A 25,317-nucleotide genomic window follows, 5' to 3' on the forward strand; every position below is an offset into this window, starting at 1 on the left:
ACAACGGGTTGGCATACTCTGGATCAGGTGGTCGAGCAGCTGCTGGGATATAGCCTCCCATTCTTGCACCAGTGCCTGTCGGAGCTCATGAAGTGTCATAGGGGTTTGAAGACGTGCAGCGATATGTCGACCGAGAGTATCCCAGACGTGCCCGATGGGGTTTAGGTCTGGAAAAAAATCTGGCCACTCCATTCGCCATTCAAGGTATTCCTCCACGATGGCAGCTCGGTGGGGCCGTGCGTTATCATCCATCAGGAGTTAGGTGGGACCCACTGCACCCCAGAAAAGACAGACATACTGGTGCACAATGACGTCCCGATTCACATGATTTGTTACAGTTCCTCTGTCAAAGACATGCAGGGGTATACGTGCACAAATCATAATCCAACCCCACACCATCAAACCACGACCTCCACACGTCTATCTTTCAAGGACATTAAGGGGTTGGTATCTGGTTCCTAGTTCACGCCAGATGAAAACCCGGCGAGAATCAATGTTGAGACTATACCTGGACTCGTTCGTGAACATATCCTGGGACCACTGTTCCAATGACCATGTACTGTGTTCTTGACACCAGGCTTTAAGGGCTCTCCTGTTACCAGGGGTCAGTTGAATGCCCTTGCGGGTCTCTGGGCGGATAAACCATGTCTGTTCAGTCGTCTGTAGACTGTGTGTCTGGAGGCAACTGTAAGGTCCCGAGCAAGGCTACTTGCAGTACTCCATGGCCGTCTGCGGGCACTGATGGTGGGATATCGGTCTTCTTGTGGTGTTGTATACTGTGGACGTCCCGTACTGTAGCGCCTGGAAGCGTTTCCTGTCTGCTGGAATCGTTGCCATAATCTTGAGATCACACAGAGGGCCCGTGCTACGATCAGCTGTTTTTGACCAGCCTCCAGTCGCCCTAGTATTCTACCCCTCATAACGTCATCAGTATGTGTTCTTTGAGCCATTTCAACACACTGTACCACTAGCACGTCTGAAAACGTCTGCACACTTACTCGCTGCACCGTACTCTGACATGTACCAACACACCTTTGCGTATGTGGACTGCAGCCAGCACCACTGTGCGACGACTACGGGTCAAATGCACCGCATGGTCATACTCCGAGGTGATTTAAACCTGCAGTCCGCCCACCAGAGTGTTGTTTCAGCCTGTATCAGCATTATCCTCAATTTATGAGCATGAGTGTAGAAACATACTACTCCTAGTAGTTATAATTGTTAGTCTGCAGATGAAGTACATACCGATATAACGTTGTTCAGTACACTGTCCTCAGTCATCAACAAAAAAATCTGCTCTCGTATTCCTAAAACCCTGTATATAGCGCTCAAAAGCGACAAGTGTCCTTTATAGAGGTGTGTAAAATTTTGCAAATTAAGGTGAGGTGTTTGATTTGATCTGAGGACCTGGAGATCTCAATATCTCCAGAATAAAGCACTGAGTAAATAAATAAATAAAGTTTGTACCTATCGATGCCTGAAGAAGGAGTTGTGCGACATAAAAGAATGCTGGAGGGCATCTTTCTACATCTGAAAGATGATGTTTATTCAGATCTCTTGCCAGTCTCGTAAGAGTTGCGCTAGTAGCGCCACTATGACGATGCGGATCAGGTTTGCTTCAAATACACGCACCAACGGTCGTGGGTATACGAGGTGCATTCAAGTTCTAAGGCCTCTGATTTTTTTTCTCCGGACTGGAAAGAGATAGAAACATGCGCATTGTTTTAAAATGAGCCCGCGTTCATTGTCAATACGTCCCAGAGATGGCAGCACCGTACCGCAGATGGAATTTTACCGCCAGTGGCGAGAATGAGAACTGTTTTAAATACTTAAAATAGCGACGTTTTCCTTACTTGAACAGCGTGCAATCATTCGTTTTCTGAATTTGCGTGGTGTGAAACCTACTGAAATTCATCGACAGTTGAAGGAGACATGTGGTGATGGAGTTATGGATGTGTCGAAAGTGCGTTCGTGGGTGCGACAGTATAATGAAGGCAGAACATCGTGTGACAACAAACCGAAACAACCTCGGGCTCGGAGAAGCCGGTCTGACGACATGATCGAGAAAGTGGAGAGAATTGTTTTGGGGGATCGCCGAATGACTGTTGAACAGATCGCCTCCAGAGTTGGCATTTCTGTGGGTTCTGTGCACACAATCCTGCATGACGACCTGAAAATGCGAAAAGTGTCATCCAGGTGGGTGCCACGAATGCTGACTGACGACCACATGGCTGCCCGTGTGGCATGTTGCCAAGCAATGTTGACGCGCAACGACAGCATGAATGGGACTTTCTTTTCGTCGGTCGTGAGAATGGATGAGACGTGGATGCCATTTTTCAATCCAGAAACAAAGCGCCAGTCAGCTCAATGGAAGCACACAGATTCATCGCCACCAAAAAAATTTCGGGTAACCGCCAGTGCTGAAAAAATGATGGTGTCCATGTTCTGGGACAGCGAGGGCGTAATCCTTACCCATTGCGTTCCAAAGGGCACTACGGTAACAGGTGCATCCTACGAAAATGTTCTGAAGAACAAATTCCTTCCTGCGCTGCAACAAAAACGTCCGGGAAGGGCTGCGCGTGTGCTGTTTCACCAAGACAACGCACCCGCACATCGAGCTAACGTTACACAACAGTTTCTTCGTGATAACAACTTTGAAGTGATTCCTCATGCTCTCTACTCACCTGACCTGGCTCCTAGTGACTTTTGGTTTTTTCCAACAATGAAAGACACTCTCCGTGGCCGCACATTCATCAGCCGTGCTGCTATTGCCTCAGCGATTTTCCAGTGGTCAAAACAGACTCCTAATGAAGCCTTCGCCGCTGCCATGGAATCATGGCGTCAGCGTTGTGAAAAATGTGTACATCTGCAGGGCGATTATGTCGAGAAGTAACGCCAGTTTCATCAATTTCGGGTGAGTAGTTAATTAGAAAAAAAATCGGAGGCTTTAGAACTTGAATGCACCTCGTAAGTTACCTTTGAGCCTGGACGTGATGAGTAGATGTTAGTCAAGAACACCATTAAGGTGACAAACATCTCATTCAGTTTGAATTAGGCCGTATAACAGGGCTACGAGAAGGATGTTTCTTCTGAGATATTGCTGAAAGACGTGGCAGAAATGTAGCTACTGTACAAGACTGCTGGGAGCGGTAGTCACGAGAATGTAAGGGTACAGGAAGACTGGGCTCCGGACGCTCACGTGGCACTGCCGGGAGGGAAGATCATCGTGTTCAGCGTATGGCTCTGGAGCATCGTTCAGCATCTGCAACAACAATTTGAGCAGAATTTGGCATCACAGTGACACAACGAACGGTGACTAATCGGTTACTTCAAGGACAACTCCGAGGTAGATGCCATCTAGCATGCATTCCACTGACCGGAAACCACTACCACTTGCGATTTCAGTGCTGTCAAGTTAGAGCTCATTGGAGGGCAGGGCGGAGGTCTTTTTGGTTTTCAGATGAAAGCTGGTTCTGCTTCAGTGCCAGTGACAGTCGTGTTTGGTTAGAAGGAGGCCAGCTGATGGCCTGAAACCAACCTCTCTGCGTGCTACACGCACGACCTACAGCTGGATTTTGTTTTTAAGAAGTGGAGCCCCTCCACGCCCACACCGGCATCATGGCCAACTCAAAAGGTCTACTGCCATCTGTGCATAAGGGTTAGTGTTCACTAAAGTGAGGTGTCGCAGGATGTGGGTACTGCGATGTTTGCGTACGTCTGGTTAAGGTTAACCATTAATACGTGCTCATCTGGAGACAGATTGGGTCGAAAGTCGAACGAAGGGAAGCGGTTTGAAGGTCAGAGGGAAAAAAGTGTCAGGGCAAGCGCCAAGGGAAAAAACCTCTACGATAGTTAGGTCGGGTAATAAGAGCAGTAGCGGATGTCTTGCGGACTGCGATAAGCCATGCAAGGATGAGTTAAGTTAGATGCGGGTACCATGCAATCGGATACCATCTCATGCAAAGTGTTAGTCATAAGAGATCAGTCCGTGACGGTATTGCAGCACTGTGTGCTACAGTTTGAGCTGTGAGAGCCCAAAGCCCTGTTGCCAGTGGTGACTTCGCGCGGGGGAGGGTCCAGGTCGTCCATCGGTGTCTGGTGGGCGTGCATCGAAGCCAAGCGCGGCGGCTGAGTCTTTCCCGTGTGGCGGACGACGTAGCCCATGCCCTTGAGCGTCCTGATCGCCCCGGTAGCCCACTCGTCAGAGCAGAGCTGCTCGGAGCCGACAGGCTTCGGCGTTGTTGCGGCGCGTTCCGTCTTCTTCGGTGTCCAGTGTGTCCGCCGCGGTGTGTCCTTCCGCCGGCTGCTCCGTCAGGGGAGCGGCGGCTGGCGTCTTCTCTTCGCCTGCGGCGTCCGCACAGGTGTCGTGCGCCATCTGCGAGCGCAATTGCCGCAGTTGGCTGCATGCCTCCTCCGTCTCTGCAGTCAGGGTGGCCTTAAAGGCTGCCCTATCCGCGTCCATGGCTGCTTTGGAGTTATGGTCTGGATTGCGATATTGTTTGACAACAGGAACATTCTCGTGGTTGTTCCAAGCGACCTGAGTGCAAATTTGTAGTCATTCTGGTGCTTCGACCTGTTGTGACACCATTCATGAACAGCAGTCTGCGGCGTGTTTTCCAACGCTCGCCCAGCTACCGCTTGTATAGCCCAACAAGCTCTACAGAGTGCCGACACGTTATCTTGGCCTGCCCGACCACCGGATCTGCCTCCAATCGAGCACATATGAGACATCATCGGATGACAACTCCAGCGTTGTCCATCACAAACAGCATTAACCGTTCCTGTATTGACCGACCAAGTGCAACAAGCTTGGAACCCCAACCCACAAACTGACCTTCGGCACCTATACAACACAACGCAAGCGCCCTTGCATGCTCGCATTCAACATTTTAGCATTTACATCGGTTATTAATGTACCAGCATTTCACATTTGCTATGGCTTATTTCACACTTGCATTAAGCTGCGATTTGCAATGTTAATCACTTAAAAATGTTACCTAGACAAAAGTGTTCCCGTAATTTAATTAGTCTACATTAATTACTTTTTGCTGCTGCGATTTTTGCCCTTCAGTGCAGAGTAACGTTGTTTAAGTTGAAAGGGTACAGTACTGCCCGACGTAGAAAAGATGTGCAACAACATACTTTGTTGTTCTTGTCAGAACAGCGTTTTTTGTAGAATAACACAATTTTATTTAATACACCGAAGCCACTTACCAACGTAGGAAAGAAGGGCAATTTGTATGTTTAATTATTCAGATGTGCACTTCCTTGAAATAGATCCCTGAATCCAGTTTGGTAATGTTTGTGAATTGAATGAATGGCTGGTCGTCTGCTGCACAGATAGTGAAGGTAGATACTGTAATCATCTTTGAGACGGTTCTCTGGTCACCTTTGGCCGAACCAAAGAGTGAAGTAGACCAGAGCACCAGAGGGCCTGGAATGTGGCTGACCAATACGGTGGCAAGGCCCTTCCTCACTTCTGCGGAAGCGCGGGATGACCGCATGAACGGCCATGTTTCAGCACTCTGTCGCTGGTTCCTGAGGTGTGAAGACGTGATCTATGTGTGCTCCAGAAAAACGAAGGTAAATAAAAATGGTATGCAAGTAGAATATTAAGGTGTAGGTGAACTAATAATTTCTCTTTTCAGAAACTTTTGGTGGGAGGCTGATGTAAATTGTTTTGAGAAAGATAGGCAGATAAAAATTCATGGAGAACATAGGATTCTTCGGAAGTGACAAGGAAACGACGTGTTGTAATGATAAGACGAAATACTAGCGTGTGGTAGTATTAAGATGAAATACTTGCGTGTCTAAATCTACGTTGAAAATAATTAAGATTTCCGTGTGCAGAACTTGAATTAGAGACAAGCACTTCCACATGGTGAGTACAGTGTGAGTATCAACCTGACTATGAGACAATAAAAAGAATTAGAAGTGCTTGTGCTAGCATTCAGTTGAGGATCCATGTGCGAAATAAATAAGATACCAAAACTTCCATTATGAGATACATTCGTGTGATGCCAGTTTGATATTCAGATACTCTGAGAGTGAAGTGAGGTGAGTCAGCCATCTATCCGGCAACACCATGAGGGTTGAATTGCACAGGGAGATGTGCACAAATCCTCCAGAGTTTTTGGTAGGAAAATTATTACGTGGGTCAGTGACGTGTGAATCTGAGATGACTATTGTTTGGTGTGGGAAAGCCGAACGAGTATAAAACCAAACATTTTGTTTGTAGAGATGAGTTTTATACTGTTAGTGTGATTTATTATGTGTATTTAATCTGTGTGTTTTGCATGAGACAGTAGCGAATTTAGTGGGTCAAGCATGATTTTCCCTAGTACAGCACGAAAGTTAGTAAATTCGTTATGTTGCTAATGAATGAGAGTATGAGAGTGTGGGAGAGAATGAAGTAGCAAAAGATTCCTTACCAATCCAGAAAGTGCACAGTAGAAATAGACAGAAACATTACGAGACCATAGTATGATGCCCATTGGGTGGAGAATCACTTGTTTTACTATTGTGTTTAAGTGTAATGCAAGATATTTTGCAACATTAGCATGAAAGAATTTATTGCAATAAAAGTGGAGATATATCAGACAAATAGTGGTCTTGTTTATTGAGTTGTGGGTAGCCATTTTGTTGAATTATTTCACCATAACCTCCATTTTCTTGCGGGGATGTCCAAGTTTTGGATAAAATATGTACCACAGGAAGGAAACATGGCCTTGCCAGAGTGGAGTGAGGCCATCAGAAATGTGCACTAGCTATTAGTCAGATGCGTTATCCATTCCGTTGCATTAAAAAGTAAGGACGAGAATAAATTATAGCTTAACTGATAGGCACTACGGCTCATATTTCAAGCATAGTTTCAGTGGGTACGATAATCATGAAAATATTTCTGATGCACTCGCTTGGCAACCCACTCATCTAGTGGGCCTGACTATTAGATGCCACGGAATGGGGTAGGAACCTCCCAAAGTGTATTAATGTTTAAATGTGTGGATCAATATGTCGTACTGTGACGCGTGCATGTATTGGTGGCAGTAGCGATTGGTCTTGACCATGTGCTGACGTGCGCAGGACCCGCAGCCGGCTCCCTCGTGGTCCGGGGTTCGAGACGCGCTTACCCTCGCGCGAGGCTGCCCCCAGACCGACTACGACGGCTCCGAAGACTGCCTCTACCTCAACGTGTATGTGCCGGCTACGGGGAGTGCTCCTTTCCCCGTCATGGTCTACATTCACGGTGGCGGCTTCTCAGTGGGTTTTTCCTTCAATGGTACTCCACACTATTTCGTGGAGAAGGGCGCTGTGTTGGTCACAACCGCCTATCGTCTCGGCGCCCTTGGTAAATAAATCGTTTTATTTGCTTCAGGACAGGCGTTAGCTACGAATATTTTCGAGAAATCCAGAAGATTCTGGTCTTAAGGGAAATCGATTAGGGCGATTAAACCAACACAGAATCGTGCGACGCCGAAATGAGCACAGCAAGAGACAAATCGAAATCTTACGATCGACACTTAAAAAATGTGTTTATGATGGTATATCATCCTGTGCTTTCGCTGTTTGGCAATATTAGCAAATTTCGAAACCACTGGAATGAAACAGAAATTAATATATTTTCAGGAGGGAGTGCCCAACAGCTTTTATACATTTGAAAAATGTCGTATTATCGTCTTGAGCTGCTGGTAAAATACTTTATTTATACAACCAGTTCCAATCGTCTGACCATCATCAAGTTCATAGGATTATCCACAGCATCATGTTAGAAGAAATATAAACTCGTTATTGCCAGTTCATAAAAACATAGACAATACACTGTCATCCTATCGCAATATAAATTACGTCGTTGATCTTTAAGAACTGTGCTGTGGAGTGTACACACTCACGTTAAAACTGCAATCCTGTTATGAACGTGTGCTCTCCGCAGCACAGTTTTTATAGATTTTCGACATAATTTCTATTAATATATGTTGACAGTCTATTGTTAATGGATTTATCACCACCGCTGCCACCAATCATCTGCCAAGTCTTCAGCAATATCACATGATACTGCGAGTACTTTTATGAACTTGATGACGGTCAGACGACTGAAAAGGTTGATTAAATAATTTAACCAGTAGCTTAAGGCTGTAATGTGACATTTTTCGGATAGTTAATACGCTCAAAAGCTTGGCTTACATACTTTCTCCCAAAAAAGAACTCAGTTCATGTGCTGTAACCACGACATAGAAAAATTGTCCACAATTGATTCGAGGGAGTTTCGTACTTAATATTCCTATGCGAGTTCCTTGAATCTACTGTGGAATAAATAAAAATGGAACAGAGAATTTCTCTATAGAAATTCAAGCACACAATACAAAAAACACTCTCTACAACATAATTATCAAATCATAAGGCCTGTATGCCTGCAAAAATCTTATATTCATATATATGGGGCGAGCAAGATACACTATTGGCCATTAAAATTGCTACACCAAGAAGAAATGCAGATGATAAACGGGTATACATTGGACAAATATATTATACTAGAACTGACATGTGATTACATTTTCACGCAATTTGGATGCATAGATCCTGAGAAATCAGTACCCAGAACAACCACCTCTGGCCGTAATAACGGCCTTGATACGCCTGGGCATTGAGCCAAACAGAGCTTGGATGGCGTGTACAGGTACAGCTGCCCATGCAACTTCAACACGATACCACAGTTCATCAAGAGTAATGACCGGCGTATTGTGACGAGCCAGTTGCTCGACCACCATTGACCAGACGTTTTCAATTGGTGAGAGATCTGGAGAATGTGCTGGCCAGGGCAGCAGTCGAACATTTTCTGTATCCAGAAAGGCCCGTACAGGACCTGCAACATGCGGTCGTGCATTATCCTGTTGAAATGTAGGGTTTCGCAGGGATCGAATAAAGGGTAGAGCCACGGGTCGTAACACGTCTGAAATGTAACGTCCACTGTTCAAAGTGCCGTCAATGCGAACAACAGGTGACTGAGACCTGTAACCAATGGCACCCCATACCATCACGCCGAGTGATACGCCAGTATGGCGATGACGAATACGCGCTTCTAATGTGCGTTCATCGCGATGTCGCCAAACACAGATGCGACTATCATGATGCTGTAAAGAGAACCGGGATTCATCCGAAAAAATGACGTTTTGCCATTCGTGCACCCAGGTTCGTCGTTGAGTACACCATCGCAGGCGCTCCTGTCTGAGATGCAGCGTCAAGGGTAACCGCAGCCATGGTCTCCGAGCTGATAGTCCATGCTGCTGCAAACGTCGTCGAACTGTTCGTGCAGATGGTTGTTGTCTTGCAAAGGTCCGCATCTGTTGGCTCAGGGATCAAGATGTGGCTGCACGAGCCATTACAGTCATGCGGATAAGATGCCTGTCATCTCGACTGCTAGTGATACAAGGCCGTTGGGATCCAGCACGGCGTTGCGTATTACCCTCCTCAACCCACCGATTCCATATTCTGCTAACAGTCACTGGATCTCGACCAACGCGAGCAGCAATGTCGCGATACGATAAACGGCAATAGCGATAGGCTACAATCCGACCTTTATCAAAGTCGGAAACGTGATGGTACGCATTTCTCCTCCTCACACGGGGCATCACAACAACGTTTCACCAGGCAACACCGGTCAATTGCTGTTTGTGTATGAGAAATCGGTTGAAAACTTTCCTCGTGTCGGCACGTTGTAGGTGTCGCCACGGGCGCCAACCTTGCGTGAATGCTCTGAAAATCTAATCATTTGCATATCACAGCATCTTTTTCCTGTCGGTTAAATTTCGCGTCTGTAGCACGTCATCTTCGTGGTGTAGAAATTTTAATGGCCAGTAGTGTGATTCCGTTAGAGCGTTGTTCCGATGCGGGTATATAAAAACCGACGTGTAGGTATTTGTGTCTTTTCGATGTGCGTGCGGTAAATGCAAGTATGTGAACTATGACGACGTTATTACCAAATGCATTCAAACGGGAGCAATGTGCTGTTATTTTTCTTAGCTGCCGAAAGGCAAACGCCGGTAGACATCCAAGGGAGGAAGAAGAATTTGTATAGGGGAGATGTCTCCCGAAAGCCACCGTAGTGGAATGGTGAGCCAAGTTTCGTGCTGGTCACGATTCGACACAAGGTCTGGAAGGGAATCAGAAGTTCCGCCAAGCCAAGTGGGAGACACTGGAGCACCCGCCCCAGAGTCCCGATCTCTACCATTGCGAATAACACGCATCGAGTCCCTAAACGAAGGCCTCGTAGAGTCGACGACTCCTGTCGGACAGGTATGCGCAGGAGGCACTTACGGACCTCTCCACTCAGCTGGACACGGTATTTTACCAAACGGATATCTTCAACCTGGTGCATCGGTGGGATGATTGCCTCGAAAGACTGTATACCAATTAGGTTCCTTTCGGAGTATGGTGATGCATTAGCTCCATACTTAACAATCATATACAACCTTTCGCTAGACGAAATATCCGTACCCAAAGACCGAAAAGTTGCACAGGTCACACCGATATTCAAGAAAGGTAGTCGGAGTAATCCACTAAATTACAGGCCCATATCGTTAACGTCGACATGCAGTAGGGTTTTAGAACATATATTGTGTTCGAACATTATGAATTACCTCGAAGGAAACGGTCTATTGACACACAGCCAACATGGGTTTAGAAAACGTCGTTCCTGTGAAACACAACTATCTCCCTATTCACCCGAAGTGTTGAGTGCTATTGACAAGGGATTTCAGATCGATTCCGTATTTCTGGAGTTCCGGAAGGCTTTTGACACTGTACCACACAAGCGGCTCGTAGTGAAATTGCTTGCTTATGGAATATCGTCTCAGTTATGTGACTGGATTTGTGATTTCCTGCCAGAGAGGTCACAGTTCGTAGTAATTGACGGAAAGTCATCAAGTAAAACAGAAGTGATTTCTGGCGTTCCCCAAGGTAGTGTTATAGGCCCTTTGCTGTTCCTTATCTATATAAACGATTTTGGAGACAATCTGAGCAGCCGCCTTCGGTTGTTTGCAGTTAACCCTGTCGTATATCGACTAATAAAGTCATCAGAAGATCAAAACAAACTGCAGAACGCTTTAGAAAAGATATCTGAATGGTGCGAAAAGTGGCAGTTGACCCTAAATAACAAAAAGTGTGAGGTGATCCACGTGAGTGCTAAAAGGAACTCGTTAAACTTCGGTTACACGATAAATCAGTCTAACCTAAAAGCCGAAAATTCAACTAAATACCTAGATATTACAATTACGAACAACTTAAATTGGAACACATAGAAAATGTTGTGGGGAAGGCTAACCAAAGGCTGCGTTTTATTGGCAGAACACTTAGAAAATATAACAGATCTACTAAGGAGACTGCCTACACTACGCTTGTCCGTCCTCTTTTAGAATACTGCTGCGCGATGTGGGATCCTTACCAGATAGGACTGACGGAGTACATCGAAAAAACTTCAAAGAAAGGCAGTATGTTTTTTATTATCGCGAAATATGGGAGAGAGTGTCACAAAAATGATACAGGAGCTGGACTGGAAATCATTAAAAGAAAGGCGTTTTTCGTTGCAACGATTTTGTTGACACCGACCAATGTAGGGAGGAACGGTCACCACGATAAAATAAGGGAAATCAGAGCTCGTACGGGAAGATATAGGTGTTCATTCCGTCCGCGCGCTGTACGAGATTGGAATAATAGAGAATTGTGAAGGTGGTTCGATGAACCCTCTGCCAGGCACCTTAGTGTGATTTGTGGAGTACCCATGTAGATGTAGATGCAGACGTAGAATCCTCACGGCAATTTTGCGTGATCGGCATACCGATTGTGGACTGTACTGACTTCGAACGGAAAGGTGTTGATCTCCCGTTGTAGGAGGTGATATGTGAGATATGCTGGGTGAGAACAGATGGATTCAAACCAAACTCAAATGAAACAACAGAAAAATTATTCGACATCGCCGCATGGATTCGAAAAAGAACATTAAAGTCTTAGGGGAGCATCCACAAACTCCCAGCAAACTCCCACGAAATTTTAAGATACTCGTACAAGCAGCAACTCCGTATTCAACACGTTAAAAACGATCTACATAGAGTTCAGATAAATTCATCGGACGTTTTATACAGAAATAGTACATATAAGGCCGGCCGGGCTGGCCGAGCAGGTTCTAGGCGCTACAGTCTGGAACCGCGCGACCGCTACGGTCGCAGGTTCGAATCCTGCCTCGAGCATGGATGTGTGTGATGTCCTTAGGTTAGTTCGGTTTAAGTAGTTCTAAGTTATGGGGGACTGATGACCTCAGAAGTTCAGTACCATAGTTCTCAGAGCCAATACATATAAGATTTTGACAGATGGGAAGTGCAGTCAGACTGAGACAGAGAAGAAAACAGGTGCAAAACTGAGTTAAGAAAGTAATAGAACTCACAGAAAAAATTAGAGCTGCATGAAAACTCAGAACATCGCATTATCAAGACGTGAGTGATCATCATGGTCCAGTCGCACATTGTATACACCGATGTACATTTTTACCACCTGCATAATAGCATGTTGGTCAACTCTTGGAACGCAATGATTCTGCATGGCATGGAATTAAAAACTCCTCGGTAGGTCTCTGGGTGTGTCTCGTTTTTGGAAGTGTCTGGCAGCAGAGTTCTACGCACAGGGCAGGGAATTCCCGTAAAATAGGGTCAGTTGTTTGTGTGGCGGAGCTGGTGACCTATGGCGTCCTAAATGCGTTCTGTTGTTTTGTGATCAGGTGACTTTAGTGGACAAGACACGACCGTGAATTAACTATCACGTTCCTCAAACCACAGTGGCATGATTTTGGCCTGGTGACACGAACAGCTATCCTGCTAGAAGGGGCCATCCTTGTCAGGGAAGACATGAAGTATGAAGGGCTGCAGGTAGTACACAATAATGTTCACGTAGACCACAGCTGCCATGGTGCCTTCGATTATTACCACACTTTCCATGCAGGCCTAGATGAATGTTCCTCATACTATAAAACGAGGGTGAGTCAAATGTAAACCTTAAACTTGTAATAACAAATAGAAATTTCGCGCCGTTATCCTGTAAGTTGGTAAGCGTGCTACAAACAGCGTGCAGAGTGGCATGTAGGTGGCAGCATAGTGCAGATGCACACATACCGCCCGAGTATCAGTATAAAGATGGTCGCCCCACTTTCGACTTGCACCAGGGAAGAACAGCGTTCTGTTATTCGGTTTTTGGGTAGTAAAGGTGTGAAACCTATTGAAATTCATCGACGAATAAAGGTTCAGTGCAATGATGCACGTTTGTCACAGCAGCAAGTGTACGAATGGAGTAGGAAGTTCACAAATGGTGTGACTTCAGTGGAAGATGCTCCTCGTCCAGGCCAGCCACAACGAGTTGTGACTCCACAGAACATTGCAGCAGTTGAAGCCATAGTGAAGGAAAACCGCCGAGTGACACTGAATAACATTGCAGCATGTTTACAGATTAGTCACGGGTCAGCACACCACATTGTGCATGATGTGCTCCGGTTTCACAAAGTGTCTGCAAGATGGGTGCCATGGCAGCTGACTCCTGAAATGAGAGAATGACGTGTTGATGCTTGTGAAGAACTTCTTAGGCGCTTTGAACGAGAAGGTGATGGCTTCCTTGCAAGAATCGTTACTGGGGACGAAACCTGGGTTCACTTCCACCAACCGGAAACGAAGAGAGCGAGCAAGGAATGGCGCCATTCCTCATCACCAAAACCAAAGAAGTTTCGAACAGAACCATCAGCAGGCAAGGTTATGCTGATTCTCTTTTGGGACGAAAAAGGCGTCATTTCGGAGCATTACATGCCTAGAGGGACCACTGTCACCAGTGCATCATATACAGATCTCCTAAAAATCATCTGCGGCCTACAATCAAATCAAAGTGACGTGGATTACTGTCAGCAGGTGTCCTTTTGCAACATGACAATGCAAGGCCCCACACTGCCCGTGCAACAGTTGCAACAATCACAGACCTGCATTTTGAGTGTCTTCCTCATCCACCATACTCACCGGACCTTGCCCCAAGTGATTTCCATATGTTTGGACCACTCAAAGACGCAATGGGAGGAAAAAAGTTGTTTTCTGATGAAGAGGAACGACACGCGGTGCATGAGTGGTTCCGCGGACTACCAAAAATTTTTTTCCTAAAGGAATTTATGCACTTTGTAAGCGCTGGAGGACTTGCATTGAGCGTGGGGGAGATTATGTTGAAAAGTGATACAGCTTTGTATCACTTCTGCACAATAAATAAAATTTAAAAATATGTTTAAAGTTTTCATTTGACTCGCCCTCGTACTACTCTCACCAGCCTGCATCCGTAGCGCGGTGTACGTTTCCAGCTGCTGTTCGCCTGGAAAATGGCTATCCAGACACGACTACCGACCTTCTGCAACAAGAAACGTGGTTTATCCGATCAGTTGACATATTTATATTCATCCACGGTCCAGTCTCGTTGATCCTGTGCCCACTGCACAGTGTCGTTGGGTCATCACGGAAACACGTAATGGTGTCTGGCGAAAGAGGCGTGTATGGCGTGAAACGTCTCAGAGCAAACATCCTGCAACAATCATTAAAAGGGTCCAGGAAGGAGGCCGGAGCGTTACGGTCTGGGAAATGTGACTCGACACTGTATATAAAAAAACATTTTAGGGAAGACTTCGTAATAACACTGCCTAAATTAGGGTCTCTGATCATAAACTTCTTGTGGGGATTCCTGAGGAATTATCCGAAATCGGAAAGAAAATTACCCTCCAATTAATTGCTTGCAGCAGAATTGTACTCTGTAGCCTGATCTACAACAAAAATAGTTCAAATGGCTCTGAGCACTATGGGACTTAACATCTGAGGTCGTCAGTCACCTAGAACTTAGAACTACTTAAACCTAACCTAAGGACATCACACACATCCATGCCCGAGGCAGGATTCGAACCTGTGACCTTAGCGGTCGCGCTGTTCCAGACGGAAGCCCCTAGAACCGCTCGGCCCACTTGTAAGGGGAGGGGATGGCTCAACCCCAAAGTTCTCTGATGCCGTGGATGTCCAATATCTCGTCGCCTACTCGTACTTTCAACATACGCACGTCAACGACCGCGATATATCACTGGATTTTGCAATTTGCGGCCAGCATCATCTGTAGAATGATTCCCCATTCGTGTCTGCTTTGTTTATATACTTCCTTATCGCCTCGCACATCTACAAGCACATCAGAACTCATTCGGTTTCACTGTGACCAGCAGTCATAATGTTTTGGCTCGTGAGAAGAAGTGTACAACTGGACGGTAATTTTCTGTCCGAATTCGGATAATTCCTCTGGAATCGCCGCGAAAAATTGAAGTTTATAATCGGAGTTCCTAATTTAGGCGGTCTTATTACGAAGTCCTTCCTGAAAGATTTTTTATACACACCGTCCAGTCATAGTCCCCAGACCGTAACGCTCCATCCAGCCTCCCGGACGCATTCGACAATTGTTGAAGGATGTTTGTTTTCAGACGTTTCATGTCACAGACGCCAACGGCCATCTGTCCGATGGTACACAAAACGTGAAACTTCTGAAAAGGATGTCCATTTGCGGCATTGGCGTGCAAGTTCCAGCCTTCATCACCGATCACCTGTAGTTAGTTTTGAGCACAAATTCAGGCACCAGCTGCGGTGAACCCATACTCAGCAACGCTCGCTGAATCGTCGTTGAGGGGACACTGTAGGTAACCCCTTGGTTCATCTGGGCGGTCAGTTGCTCAACAGTTGCACGTCTGTTCGCCTGTACACATCTCCGCAGCCGTCGTTTACTCCATTCATCTATGGCTCGTGATGCGCCACAGTTGCTTTGGCTCCAGTTTTGGATAGACCATTTTGCCATGCACGGTATGCTTTAACCACGGCAGTTTACAGACTTCACTGTTTCCAAAATGCTTCCAACTATTGTTCCGAAAGCCAGTGATCATGTCCTTTTGGATGTCAGATAAATCGCTCCGTTTCTGTGTAACGACAACGACTGCACTGTCCTCCGTGTCCCCTCCCCCAAAACCGCGACACGCTTCATTTACTCTCCACTGCTAGTGCTGCCACCTGCCGCCTTTGAGTGATTGTTTTCACGTTGACGTCGAACGTAGACGAACAACGAGAGAGAATAAAAGATTTGAAATGCGGTGGTACAGACGAATGCTGAAAATTCAATAGGTACATTGAGTTGGTTCTACGGATTTCAGAGATATTAATGAACATGCGATATGCAGATGCATCAAGGCACTGGTAAAGGAATTGTGCATGTAAAAAAATGTACCGACCAAAGCTTGAACACAATAAAGAGGTTCAAGTGGATGTAGGGTACTGCACATACATATGTGCTGAAACCTACAGTAACGAGTAAACATTCTTTCACTTACAGTATTTGTTAGTCATCAAAAAGTGTAAGGAACTGACAAAGTTCAGGAGATCAGTGTCTATCACAGGATCCAGTTAGAGTCACTTGATAATAACGTAAGAAAGTACAGAGAGCACCACACGACCCAGACATCGGTAGAACATCTATCCGGTGAAAATGTTTCCGAGCCTATCATCCGCAGTCGAACGCTGCTGGCGAACTCCTGTAGGAGTAGAGCATGACGAGGCAAGGCATTGGTCAAGTCTAGCAAAGGAGACTGACAGTGTCCAGTGGTGGTCGTAGAAGGAAGACGGTGGCATAGCACAGCTGACGTGGACCTTCTTGAAATGGCTGCAGGAAGAGCATTTATTTCCATCTGCCCTGCTGGCAGTTACATCGCCAGTTTTGTAGTTCCCCAGGCGTGTGAATTGCATGCCTGGCGGTTATGTTCTGCAGTTACTTCCGCTTCTGACGGGGCCGCTGAACTACGAAAGCTACGGTTTCTGTCATCGATACATCTTCGTCCATCGACGAAGAAAAATGTAAGAATATGAAAGACTTGCACGAGATATGCTGCACCGTAGTGTCTTGAGACTGATCACTATAATGGGATGTTAATATTTGATAAGGGTGAAAGTAACGCTGTTACTGCTTTTTCTTTTAATTGTCTTTATTTTTTTTCTTGATTTCTACTAATTGTGATATACTTGCGACGGGTGGACTCTTTTCCATACTAGAGCCCAGTACATGGTATGTGCTGAACAACAGCAAGATTTGAGCTTCAGACACTTAAGACAGAAAAATAAATGCAATTTTTTCATTCGTTTAGAATCCAATAATCATGCCCAGTCGCCAACATCTCTCTCTACCAAAAAACGATATCCGCAGCTCGCTTTGTCCAGACATCTTGCCTAAAGAAAATGTTACAATGGTTTCCACAGCCGAGTCAGATCCACATTACGTCAGTCGGCTGATGAAGGTATTATCTAGCATTGAAGAATATATGCAGATTATCAGAGGTTCTCTAAGAAAAGGGATTTATCTCAATGTGACGTGCACATCTTAGCAGTACCTGACATTTATGTTGTGGAGATCAATTTTCACTGTTTTCACACCCTACATACCATAATGAAATAACGAAACAATAATCAAGTCTTGCACCCTTCTTCTTAGGAGTTTCAAACGTGGTGCCAGCCTCATGGCGAGAAGGAGCTGCTAAGAGCTAACCGAGTCACCTTCCGCGACGCGACGTTTCGGCCCTCTATGATTAGTGCTAGATGCTGGAATCGTACCTATATAAGCAGAAACCACACTAGCCCCGGCAGTTAGTGATTTTTACTCCTGACGACGATGCGTAGACAGTCTTGGTACGCTCGAGTATTTTATCGCAAACGATGTCTCTTGAAAACTGAGAAGATCTTATTCAAGTATATTGCCGTGAAAGACTCTGGCATAAATCTTCCCTCCACAGTAAGGACGTAACGCGAAATATGAGATTTTTCAAAAAAACTGCACAGAAGAAAATCACAACTCTGAGGTCACAGTAAAATGACACTGGCGTTTATAGAATTGTTTCCATGTTGACATGAAAGACAGTTTCGTAAGTTCGAGTCTGCTGTCATCTTAATAAACTGCTCTAGGCATGGTCCAAAACAATCTGGATTCATTTATTATGATAGTGAGTGTGCAGTTTTTTCCAGTATTTGACACGTTTTAGATCTCTAATAAATTTTCAATCCCACAGTCATATTTGTCTATCGTGATGTCCTTGCATGACCTTTTGGCAAATGGAACATACGGCTGGTGATGTGCTGACGAAGTATTCCATTATGTGAAGTGGTTCACTGTCTTCAATGTAAAACAGAAAATACATTTAAAAGTTTCATGTTTTGAATGAAACAAAAACCATATGCATTACATTCTAAAGATTAAAATGTCAGGGTATGACACTGTGTCGTCCTATCCAACAACTTTAACCTGCACCTATAGGAAATTGATAATATGACTCTGAGTACAGCATACAAAGAAACCATTAAGAGTCATCCAGCAGATGTAGCTAACTAGACTCCTCTGGCTAGTGTTCTGTTGTTTCTGTGCTGGATTTTTTGTTTTTGTTTTTCAGAGCAAAAAATTCAGAAACTAGATGATAAGGAACTTGTATATTGGATAAACAAGGTAGATGACGTCTAGTAGTTCATATTTGAGAGATTTATGTGTTGCTGGCATGTGGTAGGTTTCATGAGCCTGCAGAACGATGACATCCCAGGCAATGCGGGCCTCAAGGACCAGGTGCTGGCACTGCAGTGGGTGCAGAACAACATCGCCGCCTTCGGTGGGGATCCTAGCAAGGTCGCCATATTTGGTGAGAGTGCTGGCGGAGCCTCCACATCACATCTCTTCCTTTCGCCAGCGACCAGAGGTGAGAAGCACCCTTTAAGTTATAAAGGGTATAAACAAAATGGATTCATTCAAGAACTATAAGACTTATAAACGAGATACAGAAAGTAAATATATCACCTCATAAGACGGAATTAAAATTTTTCGTCACTTCCCTACTCCACTTGTGTTTGCCTTTGAGTTACCAAACTAGTGTCATAACCTTCTTCATCAGACTGTCGGCGTTTATGTGAAATCCTTGACTGGGAAGTTTAGTCTCCTTGTCATTATTGTTTATAGACATTGTTATGCACTCTGTCATTCTCTTTAGAGTTCCATCCATTTTTCTCAATTCTTTTTATAAATTTTTAAAGTTTTCTATTAAAAATATTGTAAATTAATCTGTGTTTCAGATGTTAATTGAACCCTGGATCGTACAGAAATCTGGTATCTTGGCTCTACATCAGTATTCAGCAAGAGACAAATAGTATTTTCCCCTTGACACAGTATTTGGTGTTGTTCATCTTCCATTTAGAGACTCCAGGTTGATTTCAGTGCACAGCAGCAGCCCAACACCAGTAAATCAACTATAAGGATCACTACTCTTTGACAGTTTGGTACAGGTGAGAGCTGGTAGCAAAAGTTAGTGTATGCGACTGACTTTGTTTTCTGCTACTGTATTATGAAGCTCGTTTATGATGGACCTTGATTCGATACCGTCTGGATCTGTATCCTCCACCAATCTCAAAACATGCAGCATAAACGTAGTACAATTGTTACCAACGAATACAATAAAGACAGTACACACAATACATAATCCTGTCGTATCAGTAGACAGAATCACTGAATAGGCAAATCAGCGGGAAACGTGTAGTGTTGACTCTAGTATTGGAATTTCGTTAACTAGCGAAGCACATGACGACTTAATTATTATTAGTTTTTAATCTTAATAATAAGATTTGAGTGTAGCTAATTGAGCTAACTATTATGATTACTGTCTTATGCGTTCTCTCTGGATGCGAAAGGTGCATTCCTCACAAGGTATAACAATATGTTATAGTAAAGGTCACTTCTTTAGTTAAGTCATGCTACTCTTGGAATCTCTTTAATAGTTTATAGATGGAAGGAAGTTCACACGTTGTTCAAGAGTGGTGCTGTCAATGGCTAATGGATCGTAGCTGTCGTACTGTATATTAAAGTTAATTTGAAAACTTCGCCAGACAGGGCTAATTCAGAAGCACAAGTTCGTTCCACAAGTCCAGTGATTCATTCGATCCACAAACCTCCGCTAGCACGATTGTAACCAGAATCATTAATGTGGACAGTAACACGTCGAAATTCCCTTTTACACATGTGAGTTATATTCTCATAGTTCGGTAAAACTTATCCCTACTACTGATTATTACATTAATACTGAATCTCATCCAAAACTCGGACAATAAGTTTACAAAAATTACAAAATTGCTCCAACGGCGTCTCTAAACAATACAAATCATCTATCCAGACCCCTCTCCAAGCAGAATTAGCAGAAAGAAATTTCTATCTACGTTAATATTCCAGGAGTAAAGCCTCGTCGCAGTCCACAGTGTTCCAATTTTTGTTTTCTGAGAACTTCTATAACTCCTAATTAAAAAGATGAAATGCATTATCATTAACCCCAGATTGTATTTGTGCAACTTCAGTATCTCAATATATCTCTGTAACATATCCGTGGATAACAATTGCATGACTGAGTAGTATAAATCAATGAATGTAATTTACAAAATTTATTTTTTTCTTACCGTCTTGCTTCATGTTTCTATTCAGTGGCATCCTCATCTGCTTATACAATACGTCAAGAGCGGCGTTTTTTAAGTACCTGTTTTCATTTCTTTAAATGTGACTGTATTTTCTCACTTTGTCTCAACACTACGTACGTCGCAACGTACTTACTTAGAAGCTGACACTCTGATGAGAGATGACGAGGGATTTGAGGTCATCCAACTCTGACAAGCGAGCGGATGCGTACAGGAGTGAGATAGCAGTTGGGTCAGGCTGAGATTTTTCAGGTCTCTGTGATTTGAGACAGTACAAAATGAGTCCCATGTCAGGCTAAGGAGATAGAGATGGAAACGATAAGAATATGAGAATCTGGGTTAGCCTACTGGTCTGCCCTTAATGCTTCTTCATGTGTTTGCCATGAACATGGAGAAGAGCACAGACACAGTTTTATAAATTCAGTAAGTGTAGTACATAGATAATGCGGCCAATCAGTAAATAAGAACAATAGCCACACCGTCCTATAACTCTCTCAGGATTCGGGCATACAGAGTAGCAACGAATGGTAGTACAGACCACAGGTCATGGAACAGCCAGATCCGGTTTTCTTAATCGAAACCTTAGGGTCAGTTGCACACTTCACCATGGAAGTGACAAACAGAAGCATGTACATGAAGACAAATATACGGATTAGATCAGTGACCATAGTCCAAAGGTACGTACACGCAAGCTTTACATGTCCTTGTTACTGTGCAAGCTTACTTGAATGTAATGCTCAATCACACAGTATCTGCCGCAGGCCGTTGTTAATACGAGGCTGCTGGATGCAACTCTTTTCCGTCTGGAACTCTGATGTTTGAGGGCTTCTATATACGGTCTTTGGGCCTTTTTGCTTGTACGTGTTACATGTCTGCATCGCCTTGCCTTCAATTCGCAATCAGCGAGAGTGAAATCATCAGTTCCTCAATGCATATGACCTCCTACTGAACTGACGAAAGCGGCTTGCACTGTATGTCTCCACTAAGTTACACGATCTACTGCAATAATCATGGTTAGGTAATTCTTCTTTTCTTCTGGCAGCCTTTAATGAGTCGGCCATTATAGTTTGGTTTCTGTATATTCTTAGCGTGACGCCAATAAGCAACAGGTAATTTGAACGGAGTCTAGTTATTTGCACATTATTGCGTTTTACTCAGTCTCCAAATATATAAGTGATTGTATTTATACGAATAATTGTATTTACAAACCTAAGTCAAATCCTGTCCCACCAAAACAACCGAAACACCAATTCAAAATTGCTTTGAAAAAACGTAGAACGATCATTGGATACTGACTAATAGGATGCGCACACAGAGGCATTAGTCGTGAGGTATCAGACTCTGTTTTAAGTGTGTTAGTCAACAGTCTTATTGGTTATTACTGTTTCTTATCAAGTTTTTGTTCGAGAATCTCCGATCTTAAAACCTATTGCTCGTGAAACACAGGTAGCTGTCCTGAAATAATAGCATGATACAAAATTTAATCTTCTTACGAATATTACATACAATCAATGCAGGACAGTAGGGGATAAATTTCATTTGTGATTACTACATGTGATTATTATATGTGAGTCATCCATTTTCGTTGGAACTTCTCGACAGGGCTCTTCAGCCAAGTGATCATGCAGAGTGGAGTAGCGACGACCCCCTGGGCGCTGGCTAACAATCCTCGCGAGAAGGCATACCGCATGGCAGAGGCGCTCGGTTTCCAGGCGCAGGGGGGCAACCACACTGACGACGACGACGTACGGTTGGCTGCCTTTTTTCGCGCTGCCAACTACTCAGACCTCATTAACGACACCTCAATCGCACTCTCGGATCTCGTAAGTGAACCATGTACGTTAATGAACAAATTACGCTCGAACCATATATTCAAAGCATATTGTTGTCTTCAGTCCAAAGATTGGTTCCATGCAGCTCTCCACGCCAGTCCATCCTGTGCAAGCCCGTGCAACTCCATATAGCTACTGTGAACTGTATCCATTCCAACATTGTACTGTACTCAAGCCTTGGCCTTCTTCTACTGATTTAGCCCTCCTCCCCCCCCCCCCCCTGCTCCCTTCGATTACCAAGTTCACAATTCCTTAATACCTCAGGACATATCCTGTCAATCGATCCCCTTTTTGAGTCAAGTTGCGCCATAAATTTCGTGCTTTCCCAATTCGATTCAGTACATCTTCGTTCTGTATTCAATCTACCAAACAAATTTTCAACATTTTCAACTACTTTTCAAAAGCATGTTTCTGTTATCAAGATTACATGCAGTCCATACACACTGCCGGAAAATATTGGTACACCCGGAAAAACGACGTCGATTTTGATCCTATGACAGTATATGCCAGCTGGTGGATGGTATTAAGAAAAATCACTCCGTCTTCAGGCCACGAGTGGCCTACCGGGACCATCCGACCGCCGTGTCATCCGCAGTGGAGGATGCGGATAGGAGGGGCGTGGGGTCAGCACATCTCTCCCGGTCGTTCTGATGGTATTCTTGACCGAAGCCGCTACTATTCGGTCGAGTACCTCCTCAATTGGCATCACGAGGCTGAGTGCACCCCGAAGGTGGATGGTATACGTACTGATAATGGTTTCAACGTCGTTTGCCAACAGATAATAACAGGGCGCCATCTGTGTCTACCCTTTAAAAGGGGATTCTCGCAGGTAGAGGGCTCAGTGTGTTGCAAAAGTGTGAAGCAAGCAGGCAACCATATCACGGAGGTGCACTCGTGCTTCCTATAGCCAAATGAACGAGTTTGCAAAGGGTAAAATCGTGGCCGACCGAGTGGCAGAATATCCTTTCGTTGAACTGCCACACAAGTTGGACGTGCTGCATCAACTGTGCAACGACGCTGGTGTCAGTGGTCACTTGTACATTCTCTCGCCCGTAGGCGAGATTCTGGACTTCCAAGCAGCGCCGATTGTCGTATTGTAAGGGCACCAGTGGCAGACTGTCCAGCTACCACAGCGCAGCGCTTGTGAGCCCAGACGTGTCAACACTAACGGTTGCGAATCGGTTATTAGGAGTGAGACTGCGGACATGCATACCTATAGCCCGTCTTCCATTCACGCCACAGCATCGACGTGCCGTCAGAAGATAAACTTGGAAGATGGAATGGCGTGCCGTGGTCTTCAGCGATAGAAGAAGATACTGCCTGCACACAGTTGATAGTCCTCTGCGCGTGCGTCGTAGACCTAGTAAGCGCTGTGTCGTAGAATTCATTGCCCATTACACACCGGTCCCATCCCAGGCCTTGTCAGATAAGCCACAACTCTCGTTCAGCTTTGGTGTTTGTTGGGGGTGGGGATGCTAACCAGCGCTCGGTAAGTGCGGGATGTTGTTAGACCCGTTTTCTCGCCTTTCTTGCAACAAGAAGGTAATATGTTGTCCCAACAGGAAATGTTCACCCACACACTGGCCGTGAAATTCAACGTGCTCTGCAAGACGTGCAGCAACTTCCGTGGCGAGCACGATCTCCAGACTTGTCTCCAACCGACATGATGGGACGAGAAGTGAGTCGTGCGACTCGGCAACCAACAGCACTCACAGGACTACGTGCACAGGTCGAGCAGGCGTGGCAAAATGCATCCGAGGAGAGTAATCGTCATCTGTACGATCGATTGGATGCCAGAGTCAATACCTATGGGACTGATGACCTCAGATGTTAAGACCCATTGTGCTCAGAGCCATTTGAACCATTTGGTCACTGATGTACACCACAAGCAACAACGAAACAAAATAGAAGCAAGTGGTCCAGACCTCTTGATCTAATCAGGAAAATCCTTTGAAATCGGAGAGCAGAATCATGGAAATACTATCCAAAGAATACTAGTCATTCTGAAACGAGATATTGTTACAGCTGTAACCTAGTTTCTTGTAGTTACACACTACCCTAGGTAGACTGTTTCCATACACATTATTTTAGGAAGTTTGTACTTCAGGTGATATCTCGTGTCAGTTATGACGAACGTATCTCGTTTATACCAACGAGTAGATGATGACTTTGGTACCACTAAAATTTACAGGAAAACCGCTGTCCACTATCGCTGGCGTTCGTACCCGCCGTGGAACCGCCATCGGACTCGGCAGTCATCGTCGAGCCTCCAGCAGACATTCTCAGGACCGGCAGTTACAACCAGGTGCCCATAATTGTGGGCGTCACTTCCGCAGAAGGCACCGTCGTACCCACCTGTAAGTAACATGATCTGTGCACATTCCCTGCTATGCTTCGTCTACTTGAATCTAATGTGATTCACATGCCACTTTTGTAATAGTTACATATATACACTATACTGTGGTGAGCAGGGAGGGGGTGGTTCTCTTGTCTTCTTCGTTATTCTGATTACGAGTTCTGCGAAGGTCACCATGTTTTGATTCAGGTCCTGATGGAACCCCAATTCAATTTCACAGAAAATATTCTGCGGCGTTGGCCCCTTACTTAGCTTGCCTTTATCGTTAATCTCTCGCCCACAAAAACTCCCGAGCGACGGCAAAAAAGGTAGGTAAATAACAAAGGTAAAACAACGCACTCGCATAATCACGGGCTAATGTCCTTTGATTTGCTGCAGAATTCTTGAACGCTTTGTGAGCTAGAATACAATAAATGTCCTTGAAACATAAAAGCTCCTGTCCACAAATGAGCACTGATTCAGAAAGCACCGCTCGTGCGAAATGCAGCTTGCCACTTCCTACAAACCGAGGATGGAGAGCAACAGGCAGATTCCATGTTCCCAGATTTCCGGAAAGCGTTTGACACGG

The 25,317-nt window shown here is 44.9% G+C and overlaps 1 protein-coding gene across 1 annotated transcript in view; it reads left to right on the plus strand.

Moving 5' to 3' along the window:
• Window positions 1-25,317, plus strand: part of LOC126412957 (juvenile hormone esterase-like) — a 112,297-nt gene that overhangs the window by 83,968 nt on the left and 3,012 nt on the right. The window contains exons 5-8 of the mRNA XM_050082849.1: window positions 7,084-7,348; window positions 18,623-18,808; window positions 22,164-22,384; window positions 24,585-24,750. Of these exons, the coding sequence (XP_049938806.1) occupies window positions 7,084-7,348; window positions 18,623-18,808; window positions 22,164-22,384; window positions 24,585-24,750 (838 nt within the window). The remainder of the gene's footprint in view (window positions 1-7,083; window positions 7,349-18,622; window positions 18,809-22,163; window positions 22,385-24,584; window positions 24,751-25,317) is intronic.

Source organism: Schistocerca serialis, chromosome 7 (assembly GCF_023864345.2).
Source record: "Schistocerca serialis cubense isolate TAMUIC-IGC-003099 chromosome 7, iqSchSeri2.2, whole genome shotgun sequence".
NCBI lineage: Eukaryota > Metazoa > Arthropoda > Insecta > Orthoptera > Acrididae > Schistocerca > Schistocerca serialis.